The 12,655-nt window shown below is 50.3% G+C and overlaps 1 protein-coding gene across 2 annotated transcripts in view; it reads right to left on the bottom strand.

Annotated features, from left to right (window-relative positions):
• Positions 1 to 12,655, bottom strand: part of TSNARE1 (t-SNARE domain containing 1) — a 706,722-nt gene that overhangs the window by 428,051 nt on the left and 266,016 nt on the right. For both annotated transcript variants that reach the window (XM_065399459.1, XM_065399458.1), the window contains exon 4: positions 2,692 to 2,769. In XM_065399459.1, coding sequence (XP_065255531.1) covers positions 2,692 to 2,769 — 78 coding nt within the window. The remainder of the gene's footprint in view (positions 1 to 2,691; positions 2,770 to 12,655) is intronic.

Here is a 12,655-nt window from a genome sequence, read left to right as displayed (position 1 = left end):
ACATTGAGGGGGGTTTCGCCTTCCTCTGCGGCATGTGGTCACTTCCCAGGATTATCTGGGTATATCTCACACAATCATTGTCCTGCCACTGTCGGGTCCTCATACACTGGTGCTCCTCAGTCTCACCTCTACCCCTTGGTCTCTGCCTATGGCACTTAATAGACTGATCTCCTGTGGATCTTATTTCCTTTGTTGTTGGGTTTTGTGTGTGGATGCTGGGTGGTGCTGGTGGCCTGGGATACACAGAAGGCTAGACTAGATGATCTACTGGTCTCTTCTGGCCCGGATCTCTATGACACACTAATTTGCATAACTGTATAATCAGGATAAACTAATTGATCCTCTGTGTTATTAATGAAACTGACTCTTTTTTAAATTATTTCAGTGACAGGTTCAGTATCGTGCAAGTTTTACAGGTGGGGAAACTGAGACTCAGAGAGATTAAAGCCTTGCCTGAGGTCATGCAGCAGGTCTGTAGAAGAGGCAGAATTGAATTCTAGACGTCATGACTCCGAGTTATAGTGACTTAATCCTATTCCTTACCGACTTAAGTTCTTATGACGTGTCAGTCACTGCTGGCACAAGGAAGAGAACCCAGAAGTCCTGACTCGCAGGTCTTCTCTCTATCATTAGAAAGCACCTCTGTGGTGCTCCGTACCTCAGGGGAACACCCAGCACCCTCATGTTCATCTTTATAAAATAATTGTGTGGTATCCAATGCAAACTTTGTCATGTTGGGTGTTTTCGGAAGGCTCATAATGCACTGAGTATGGTTGTTATAGTGATGTTATAGTAATTGTTACAGTCATGTTATAGTAAGGTTATAGGTCAGGGGTAGGCAACCTATGGCACGCGTGCCAAAGGCGGCACGCAAGCTGATTTTCAGTGGCACTCACACTGCCCGGGTCCTGGCCACCAGTCCGGGGGGCTCTGCATTTTAATTTAATTAAGCTTCTTAAACATTTTAAAAACCTTATTTACTTTACATACAATAATAGTTTAGTTATATATTACAGACTTATAGAAAGAGACTTTCTAAAAACATTAAAATGTATTACTGGCACGCGAAACCTTAAATTAGAGTGAATAAATGAAGACTCGGCACACCACTTCTGAAAGGCTGCCGACCCCTGGTATAGGTTATAATTTCATGTATACAGTTATGAGGCTGAAAATCTATCCTCATGGCTTGAAGCAAGCCCATGCAAAAACTCTCCAAGAACAGAGGGGTAGTTAACACCTCGTCAGGGCATGGATGGGACAAACTCAGCCCAGCCTCACAAAAACAATGGACACAGGCTTAGGCAGCAATAAAAGAATCTGTTAGACCCTGGATGGAGTCACCCCCTTCCTTTGGGCAGTTTGGGACTGTGATGAGGTAATGCTCATGTGACTCGGGGGGGGGGGGGGGGGAGAGGGAGGACGGCAAAGCCAAGAGGAAAGAAAGGACATGATAAAAGGGAGAGACATTTTGCCATGCTCGCTCTCTCTGTTCCACCTCCATCTACAGACACCATCAGCACCAAGCGACTGAAGCGCTGATCAAAGGGGGGAGCCTGGCTGAAAGGCAACCAGCCAGCCTGTGGTGAGAAGCATCTAAGTTTGTAAGGACACTGAAAGTCCTAAGATCAGCTTAGAATGCATTTTGCTTTTATATCATTTGACCAAATCTGACTTGTTGTGCTTTGATTTATAATCACTTAAATCTATCTTTGTAGTTAATAAATCTGTTTGTTTAGTCTACCTGAAGCAGTGCGTTTGGTTTGCAATGTGTCAGAGGCTCCCCTTGGGATAACAAGCCTGGTACATATCAATTTCTTTGTTAAATTGACGAACTCATTTAAGCTTGCAGCGTCCAGCGGGCATAACTGGATACTGCAAGACGGAGGTTCCTAGGGCTGTGTCTGGGACCGGAGATATTGGCTAGTGTCATTCGCTTGCAAGTAGCTGGGAGCAGCTTACATGCTGTGCGTGAACAGCCCAGGTGTGGGGGCTCTCACAGCAGAGCAGGGTAAGGCTGGCTCCCAGAGTCAAGGATTGGAGTGACCTAGCAGATCACCGGTCCAGATAACACCAGAGGGGAACGTCGCAACCTCCTTCTGTCATTCACTGTCTTACAGCTGAATCTTACAAGGTGCTACAACCACAACTCCTATTAACTTCAGGGAGTGTTGAAGGTCCTGAGCACCTCTCAAGAGGCACTCAGCACCCTGACCTACGGGGCCCTTAGGAAGCAGTATCCTAAACAGACACATGGGGAATTACCAGGAACAGCATTCCCATTTGATACAGAAGGAAGAATAAAGGAAATAGTAGCTGTTTTGCAAGCTAATATGACAGGCTCTGAACTTTGTAGCATTGCAACACTTCAGAGAAGCAGTGTAGCTTGTTCCACCTTTCTGCCTTCTAATTCCTTATTGTAACAGATGACATAATTAAAAATAGAAAAGGATGCAGTCTCGGCAAGGAGGGGAATATATCTCTGCCTATTTAATGCAACATATGGGGGAATATTTTTACATCTTATAAAGAAATGTGTATTGTACGTGTGCTGGAGCTCATGAGGCACGGCAGTAAAAAAGCATTAATATCTGCTCCCTGACAACAGGGCTTGCTGAATGCTGTATACATGCTTACAAGTCATCAGCAGGACCGCATACAATTGACTAGGAAGCCTTTCATTATACGCACCATTGGAGTTAATTCGGAAGATGTTGGCTGAAGTTTCCTGAAACAATTCCTGGAGTTCGTTGGGATCGATCTGGGTGGCTGCAACAAGACAAGGAGGAGAGCACATATTAATACATCTGGCCAGCGTATCACCGTGCCTTGCTTAGCAAGAGACTAACATCAGAGCAGAGCCTCTGAACCGGCATGCACCAAAGAGAGGGACATTTATCACAGCTTTGTCCCTATACTTTGTTGTGGTTGTTGTATATATTTAACAAACACACAGTTACCTCTGAAAGTTAATGGGTTGAAAGTGAAACACTGGTTCTAACAATATAGGCCCAAATACAACCTCATTGAGGTAAAGGGGAATCCTTCCACTGACATCAACAGGTTATGGAGCAGAGACAGAGCGTTTACAGGGGCAGGTTTTTACGGGCTGCCTTTCTTCATGTGGCCACAATTTGCAGGCACAAACAACTGTAGTGTAGTTTTTCACCCACAATTATGTTGGAGGCAAGTGATTCCATTTAGGCACGTAGGTTGATAGTTTCCGAGCTGTCTAAGGCATTTGGATGCCCACATTCCCATACAAATGACTGGGAATAGGACATGCAACTGCAATGGTGGCTCTGAAAATCTCAGCTCCGATCCCCTGATTGTAGCCACATGTCAGGGAGTTGCACATGCAACACTGGGATTATGTAAATATTTGTATAAGACCCCTTTAGAATCAAGGCCCCATTGTGCTAGGTGCTGTACAAATACGCGGTAAAACTAGGCTCCCGCCCTGATGCATGTATTATTTTATCTGAGACACGACACAACCACGTGCATCCATCCGACTAGTTGAGGCTAGGCTGAAAAATCAGGTCCTTATTCACCAAAGCAGTTTATAAACATAACTAAACCACAACGTTCCTGTCAAGAAGTCAGGCAGGTGCGAGAAAGTAAGAATCCAGCTTGACCCTGAACAAGGGAGCATTTGAAGGAGAGGGAATTAGCAAGGAATTTTTTTATAGAGAGAGTGAGCGTATTTGATAAAGGCAACCAATGAGAAATGAACACAAGGCCTTCCTTACAACGTCACTTTGCAGAACTGGATTACAGATTAACAGGCCTCTTTGTGTATACATACATGGGCTCACACCCACACCCCTAAGAGGTAGGGTGGATGAAGGCCAAATGTGGTGTTGAACCACTCATTTCACGCTCCCCCCCCAAAAAAAATAAAACACTGACCTCCCCGTGCAAGCCCTTCCCCATCTCCTGGCCCCAACAGATTCTCCATCCCAGTCTCCCCAGGTGGGACTTTCATCTTCCTTCTGCTCCCGATTCCGTTTGCCTGCCCCCAAATGCAGCAAGCAGATAGCCAGCTGGCAGCAATCAACTGCGTTGTAGTCCCTGGTGATCTCCCCCTCGCTTACTGGTCTGCCTGAATCCCCTCTGTTATCACCCAGTTACTAAAGAACGTGCCCATATCTGTCCCTGAGCAGAAGGTGGCACTAGCTGGTATGAACCAGAGTTTTCCCATTTCCCACCTTTACATTTATATGAATATCTATCCCTATCCCATCAATGTCCTCACAGCCTCAGTAGCAGGAAAGGACGGGCAGGAGCAAGTTTGAACAGGCATCCCTGTGATTTACTTTAGTTGGCATTTGACTAAGAAGTACATGGTTAATTTTTTTTAATTCCTTCCTCCTAAGTCAATCCCCTCAACTTTTCCATCATATTTTCATTCTAACTTGCAAAAGCCAGGAATTACTGAGCAGAAGTAATCAGGTCACGCTTAACTCTCTCCCCAGAAATTTAGCTCATTCACAGCCTGATCCAGTTCCCATTAAGTCAATGGCAAACATTTTAATAGTGCATTATTAGCCCTTTAGTTCTTTGCTGAGGGCATCAGAACTGTGGGTGACATTACAATGCAGTCCCTGATTCAGGAAGGTTCCTGCACAGGGTTACTCGTGTACTTATAGTTAGGTACATGATTCAGTTCAGTACTGAATCAGGACCCAAGCAAACTGAGACGTACTCAGACAGGCGTGACTGGTAAAAGAGAGCCTAGTCCCCAATGTGAAAACACCGACAGACCCTCAGCTAGAACAGCACTCACTGAAACACAGTTAGTATTCCATTAAATTCCTCAAACAGCCTGGGCCGGAGTGGTTCATGGGCTTCTGTAGAGGGACTGTCCTGCAGGAGTAAATTCAACCAGCAGGAGTTTACAATGATCCATTTAAATCAGGGATGGGCAAACTACGGCCCGCGGGCCACATCTGGCCTGTGGGACTGTCCTGCCCGGCCCCTGAGCTCCTGGCCCGGGAGGCTAGCCCCTGGCCCCTCCCTTGCTGTCCCCCCTCCCCCACAGCCTCAGCTCGACCCGCTGCCGGCGCAATGCTCTGGGCAGCGGGGCTGTGAGCTCCTGGGGCAGCGCAGCTGCAGAGCCCGGCCTGACCCGGTGCTCTGTGCTGCGTGGTGGCGTGGCCAGGCTCCAGCCACCAGTGCTCCAGGCAGCACGGTAAGGGGGCAGGGAGCGGGGGGGGTTGGATAGAGGGTAGGGGAGTTTGGAGTGGTGGTCAGGGGGCGGGGGTGTGGATGGTGGTGGTGGGGAAACAGGGGGTTGAATGGGGGCAGGGGTCCCGGGTGGCAGTCAAGAAGGAGGGGGGTTGGATGGGGCAGCAGGGGGCAGTCCGGGGGAGGTTCCAGGGGTGGTCAGGGGACAGGGAGAAGGGGTGGTTGGATGGGGCAGGGGTCCCCAGGTGGCAGTCAGGAAGGACGGGGGGGTTGGATGGGGCGGCAGAGGGCAGTCAGGGGACAGGGAGAAGGGGTGGTTGGATGGGGCAGGGGTCCCAGAGGGGCCGTCAGGGAACGAGGGGGTTGGATGGAGCAGGAGTCCGGGGGGGCAGATAGGAGGTGGGGGCCGGGCCACGACCCTCTCCCCTAACCGTCCCTCCATACAATTTACGAAACCCGTTGCGGACCTCAGGCCAAACAGTTTGCCCACCCGATTTAAATGCTGAATCCCCCAGAAAGCAGGATTTAGGATGATTCCATCAGATGTGGACGCAACGCATGCCTGCATATTGGAGCTCATGAAATGCAAGAGGGAAGAAACACTTTTGCAGATACCTTATTGATCGACTCAATGTTCTGAAAATTAAGACCAGAGGAAGAGCATAAGGATGGCCCAGTGGTTAGGGTGCTGACTTGGGAGACCTGGCTTCAATTCCCTGCTCTGCTACATACTCCCTGTGTGACCTTTAACAAGTCACTTTTCAATCTGTAAAATGAGGATAATAGCACTGCCCTGCCTCACAGGGGCGAGTTATGAGGATAAATATATTAAAGATTGTAAGATGCTCAGACACTGTGATAATGGGGCCAGAAACATAGTTATAATAGGACTAACGAGACACACATGCCGAACCCTGAGCTATACAATGGAGAAAGGGAACCACCTCTGAACAAAACATCTTTAACATCAGCTAGAAAGCTGCCACAAATTTAATAAGGAGTACACTGTATCGTGAAGTGCTGATCTGTTAAAGAGGCTGATATTTCCTGGCCCCATCTGCAGCCCCACATCTCCTATGTAACACAACTATTTCATTATTTATTTTTGGGGTGCTGCTATTTTAGCTTTAAACCTCTGGTGCAGTTTCGAGTTGCCACACGTGGAGAAGCGATTCTCACCCTGGGACTGTTCAGGAGGAATGCAACAGCGAGAGTAACAAGTACAAGCTCTCTATTGAAAAAAGCAATTTAAAAAGAACACATCCACATTGCCAAGTGAAGTGGGGATTCCACAGCTAAGCTACTTACTGATGCCATAAAAAAGGAAGGGGGAGGGGGGGGAGAACATGAAAGACAGTTGTGGCTAATAAAAATTATATGTTTCAGACTTCATAAAGCTTAGTGTTAAAATATTACGATTTGCCTAGATGAAATATGGGGTTGCCAATATGCAGTAAATATTTTGCATGCCCTGATGCTAATACAGTTCAGTGCCAGGAGTGAGGAAAGGTGAATTGTAATTATAGCTGGTATATTGAAGGCAGCATGGAGTTTTTGGTACAAGTGTTGCAGAAACACATGTGCAAATCAATTCTCCTCCACTTTAGTTTCCATTTTTTTTTTCTTTTCCATTCACTTGTTTGCATCATCCCCTTAGAAGGCATCAAGGAAAAAAAAAAAAAAACACCTCTCTTGCTTCCGCTTTTGCTTCTCGCATTTGGAGAACATCAATTCAATTATTTCTATTTTCTCAACTTTCTAAAGTAGCAGCAGCCAACATGAGTGCTTGGGATCTTTGTTCCATAGTTTCAAACAAGCCTCAGAACGTTTCCCCACAAAACTGCACATGAAACCACATCTGTGTATATGAACCAGGTGTTTCGGCACCCAGCTACCCAATATGAGTGAGCAAAGTGTGTTTGCGTGCAATTTTATGGAACACAGTCCCCTGAAAATGTGATCCGAAGCATTTGTAAAGCCCTGGAAATAGTGAGTGCTTAATAGTTCACTTTGCTGCAGACGGTGGAATGTAAGTCCTAGTTTTGATTGATCACACCAAAATGGTGGGAGGGGTTCTTTTTCAAGTATTTCCAATTATTTGTATGACAATAACACGTACGGGACCCAAATGAGATCAGTGCCCCATTGTGCTAACACTCTTCAGACACGTAGTGAGAGACAGGCCCTGCCCCAAAGAGCTTACCATCTAAACAGACAAGACGGAGAGTTGAAAGAGATACTGGTGAAGTGACTAGTGTGAGGTCAAACAGGGCTGAGAACAGAAACTAAGTGACTCGAGTTCCATTCCAGAGTCATTGCCATTGGATCTCGCTGCCTTTTTTTCCCCTTAATTTTCCCCGTCTTAATAAGGAGATGAAATTTGTTTAAATTTAAGAACTGGATGATGTTCCATGTGAAGATTTAAAGAGAAACCAAAAGCCTTTAAATATATTAAAAAACAAACAAACAAACACCACAGCACCTATATAGCAGCTTTTATATATGGAACAAACGGCACTTTTCAGATAGATTGAATGCAAGGCCCTGTGCAGATATCATCCAAATACATTAACTAACTAATCCTATATGAGGAAGAAAAACATTCTGCTCATTAGCCTCAGCCGCCAGCGCTCTGGCCAGGGAGGCTAGCCCCCGGCCCCTCCCCTGCTGTCCCCCCTCCCCCGCAGCCTCAGCGCTCTGGGCGGTGGGGCTGCGAGCTCCTGCCGGGCAGCGCGAGACGCCGGCCTGCCCCGATGCTCTAGACTGCACGGTGGCATGGCTGGCTACGGCCGGGTGGCGCGGCTGCCAGTCCTGGTGTTCTGAGCGGCATGGTAAGGGGGCAGGGAGCGGGGGGATGATTGGATAAGGGGCAGGGAGTCCCAGGGGGCAGTCAGGGGATAGGGAGCAGGGGGCGACTGGATGGGGCGGAGGTTCTGGGGGGGAGTCATCAGGGGACAGGAAGCAGGGGGGTTGGATAGGGAGTGGGGGGTTGGATAGGGAGTGGGGTCCCGGGGGGGTGGTTAGGGGCAGGGGGTCCCGGGAGGGGGCGGTCAAGGGACAAGGAGCAGGGGGGGTTGGATGGGTCGGGGGTTCTGAAGGGGGCAGTCAGGGGGTGGGAAGTGGGAGGGGGAAGATAGGGGGCAGGGGCCAGGCTGTTTGGGGAGGCACAGCCTTCCCTACCCGCCCCACCATACAGTTTCAGAACCCCGATGTGGCCCTCAGGCCAAAAAGTTTGCCCACACCTGCTGTATAGGATCAAACTCATGAGGCCCCTGGAAGTTGGCCTATGGCTCTGCAAAATGGAGAGGGAAAAGCAGTAGCATATGGTAGGGAGAACAAGAATGGTGGTCTCTGGGAAGCAGGAGGAAATCAGACTAGACCGTGAGGTTAGTTAATGCCATCTGTATTAAGGCGTTCAGACAGTACAGTAAAGAAGGCAGAAAGGTAGGGTAAAATGATATCTAATCTTTTCAGAGTCTACTGTTACAAGGTATTGGAGATATATGCATGGCGGGGCCCCCGACCCAGCGCCCTGGTGGGAAAAGCCCCAGACCCCACTCCCCGGCGGGAGCTTGCAGGCCGGCTTAAAATGGCTTGTGGGCCGGATTCAGCCCGTGGGCCGTACTTTGCCCACCCCTGGTCTAACCCGTTCTTTAAAACCTCTAATGACGGAGACAAAGGCCTGTCAGGACTAGTCTAGTTATTACTTCGTCCTGCCTTGAAAAAAGTCAACAAAAATTGTGTTTGCCCTGCGTCACTTTCATTATAATTACTGCACACAAAGTGTTATTTAGATTGTAAACTGTTGCAGACAGGAGCATCTCTTTGTTCTGTGTTAACGCAGTTCATAACACAATTGGGACCTAATACTTGACTGGGGCTCCTAGATGCTACCATAGTACAAAGAAGAAAAGAAGAAGAAAGGAATACATAGATTATAGATGTAATAAACAAGATGCATCAATGCAAGGATTTTTCCCCAGAATATTACTCTTTTAGCCAGCCTTTGAATACAACAAACTACCAGAGCAGATTTGGATTAAAAGTTTAAACACCCACTAGTGGCTGAAAGGCAGTGCTGTCACATGAGTGTAATTTTAAAGTCATGTGTGTAAAAGAGCTGAAAGTGGCTGAGAACGTAAAAATTGGCCAGTAACAGACCACGAATCCCAGTAATGATTGAAAACAAATGGTTACCGACCTTTCGTAACTGTTGTTCTTTGAGATGTGTTGCTCACGTCCATTCCATTCTAGGTGCGCGCGCTCAGAATGAGTCTGAGGCCCCCTTTTGCTTTCGGGATTAGGAAGTAGTGGGAATAGAGCCCTTTTCCCTTCATATCCCGAGGGACCTGCTCCCCCGCCCCCAGGTGCAGGAGGTCTCAACCTCTTGGACAAGGAGTTGCTCGTGAGAAGGGTCCCTGAAGAGGGACGGGGAGGACGGGGGGTGGGAGTGATGGGTGACCGAAAATTGCAGGGTATAGCCCCGAGATACTACGTCCAACACCCAGCGGTCCGAGGTGACCCACGGCCAGACCAAATGGCAGGTCCGAAGATGGTCGAGGAAAGAACAAGGTGGATCCGGAGAATTGCGGACCGTCGCTTTCGAGCGCACCTTCAAAATGAGCACTTCTGGCCCCCGGGATGCTTTGCCGGGCCGGGCTGCGCGGGTGAGCGGGAGAAGGAAGGGCGGCGATGAAGAATGCTCGTGTCTATCCCTTCTCCTTGCAGACCCCTGACGAGGCTGCCAAGGCCTTCGCGGCGGGAGCGGCCGGAACTGCTTCCGTGCAGACTGCGGCATATGCTTGCCCAGCAAGTGAAGGGAGGGCCAAGTGTCCTTCAATGCATGCAGCCTCGCATCCGTCTGCTCCGAAAAGAGTCCATTCCCATCGAACGGAAGGTCCTGGGTAGAGGTCCGCATCTCTTGGGACAAGCCGGCGGGCTGAAGCCAGGAACTGCGCCTCAAGACCACCACCGAAGCGACCACCCTAACCGCCGAGTCCACTGGGTCCCACGCCATCTGGAGAGAGCACCTAGCCGCCGCAGAGCCCTACTCCGCCAGGGTGACAAATTCCTGGGCTGGACCCTGAGGAAGGGACTCCTCGAACATTAAAATTGTACCTACCCAAGAGAGCCTGATGGTTCACCACCCGGAATTGCAGGCTGGCTGTCGAATAAATCCTTCTCCCAAAAAGGTCCAGTCTTTTGGCCTCTTTATTTTTGGGAGTTGAACTAGTGTTTCGTTGAGACAACCAGCGAGCCTGGAGGCAGGTGGGTATAAAGGTACTCAAACCCTTTGGGATGAAGTACTTCTTTTCAGCCCTTTTGGAGGTGGGAGGGATCAATGATGGAGTTTGCCAGAGGACCTTGGCAATTTTCAGGACCCCGTCATGCACTGTTAGTGCAACACGGGCCAGGGTAGAGGCTGAGAGGACATTGAACAAGGTGTCCGCCTGCTCGACCATCTCCTCCCACTGCTAAGCCCAAGATCTGGGCCACCCAGTGAAGCAGGGCCTGGTGTTCTTTAAAATCGTCTGGCGGACTGGCCCTCAAGGGTCCCACGACCGCCTTGTCCGGGGATGAGGACAACGACTGTACCGCCGGGGAGGCTCCAGGGCATCATCCCCCATGGGGGAGGGGGGTTCAGGGTGGGCACTGTCTCCTCTACCCTGACCTCTGAGCGGGTCTCATGCTCCGAGCCCGGTGCTGCCAGCTATTGCTCCAACGTGGCAGCAGATGAGCGCTGCAAAGTGGGAATCGTCATCACCGGCATGCCCAATGCACTCCAATAAGGCCACTACGCTGGCCACTGGACATGCTGCCAAGGCGGCACTGTAGAAGTCGATGCGGCCTCAGGTGCCCAATTGCGCCGGTGGGGTCATGGCGAGGGGCTGAACTGCCCTTCCGTGCCGGAGTAATCCCCTTCCGGTGACTACGGTGGGGCCGTTGACGCCTATGTCTGCCTGCTGAGCATCGCCGCCGGAGTCTGGTGTTTGGAGTGGGAGGATCGGTGCCACTATCAAGAGGGCGGGGGCTGGGGGGGGGTGGGGGACCGGAACCGCAACGGGGAGTGCTCCCATGGAGCAGGCAACCAGGATCTGCACCAAGAGGATGATCGGCGGGAGGGCAAACGGTGCCAGTAGAATGGAAACCAGCGCCTCACCCTAGGCGATCCGCGTTGAGATAGCATGGACCATGATCACGGTGTCAGTGACCGAGGGTGAGCACTAGAGGATCTGGGCCGCAACGCCGGAGATCGGTGACGCGGAGCTGGAAAGCGCTGCCTTGTTTTGGGGGATCGGCAGCACTCCACTTCCCCCTGAGGGGTCTTAGGGGATGGCTTGCCTTCCTAGGGAGCCTTTACCCACTTCTTGTGGCATGGCGGAGGCCTCTGCTCTCTCAGCACTGGGGGATATTGGAAAGGCGTCGATGCCACCAGAAGTTTGGGTCCCCTACCACTCCCGGGAGTTGGTGGTGGATCCTTTAAGGAGCTAAGGGCCCTGACCAGGGAGGCATGTCCACATGGCTCCAGAGTGGCTGGGTGGCCCGAACTGGGTCCTTTGCCCGATGCCCCATGGCCTTTCTTGTTTGGTGACGGGGAGCAGTGCTTCTTTGTTTTCTTTCTCGGCGCTGGTGAGCAGTGCTGGGTGGAGCCCAGTGCCGGGGGTGCGCTGCGCACTGACGCCGAGGTACTAGGTGAGTCTTGGCAGGACAGTTCGGAAGCCAGACGAAAGCCAGGCTCCATGAGGAGACCACACAAACTAATATCCCGCTCTTTCTGAGTCCTGGGTTGAATTTTTTTACAAATACTACACTTGTCCTTCACATGTGATTCCCCCAGGCACTTGAGGCAGCTGCTGTGGGGGTCACTTACAGGGATAGGCCTGTTTCAGTGCACGCAGGGCTTAAACCCCAGAGACCCGGGCATGCCCCGCCTGGGGCAAAGTCCTCGCTGGGACTCTAACTCCTAACTACACTTAACAACTACTTAACACTAACTACTATAAACAACTATTTACAAGGCTGTAAGGCTCGAAGTCAGAAGAGATGAAACCACTAGCCTTTGCTATGCAAGGAAAGGCGCTCCGACTAACCACCACAGGCGGCAAGAAGGAACTGAGAGGGCTCAGTGCCGGCAGCGCCTGATATACTGACACATGAGCGCAGCACTGAAGAGGGCGCCACAGCCAGCCCTATGGATACCGCTACGGCAAAACTCTCCAACGACCGCGTACGTGGGCATGCGCACACCTAGAATGGAATAGACATGAATCGTAGAATCATAGAATATCAGGGTTGGAAGAGACCTCAGGAGGTCATCTAGTCCACCCCCCTGCTCAAAGCAGGACCAACACCAACTAAATTATCCCAGCCAGGGCTTTGTCAAGCCGGGCCTTAAAAACCTCTAAGGATGGAGATTCCACCACCTCCCTAGGTAACCCATTCCAGTGCTTCACCACCCTCCTAG

Source organism: Emys orbicularis, chromosome 2, assembly GCF_028017835.1.
Source record: "Emys orbicularis isolate rEmyOrb1 chromosome 2, rEmyOrb1.hap1, whole genome shotgun sequence".
Taxonomy (NCBI): Eukaryota; Metazoa; Chordata; order Testudines; family Emydidae; genus Emys; species Emys orbicularis.
This window is presented reverse-complemented; position numbering and strand designations above follow the sequence as displayed.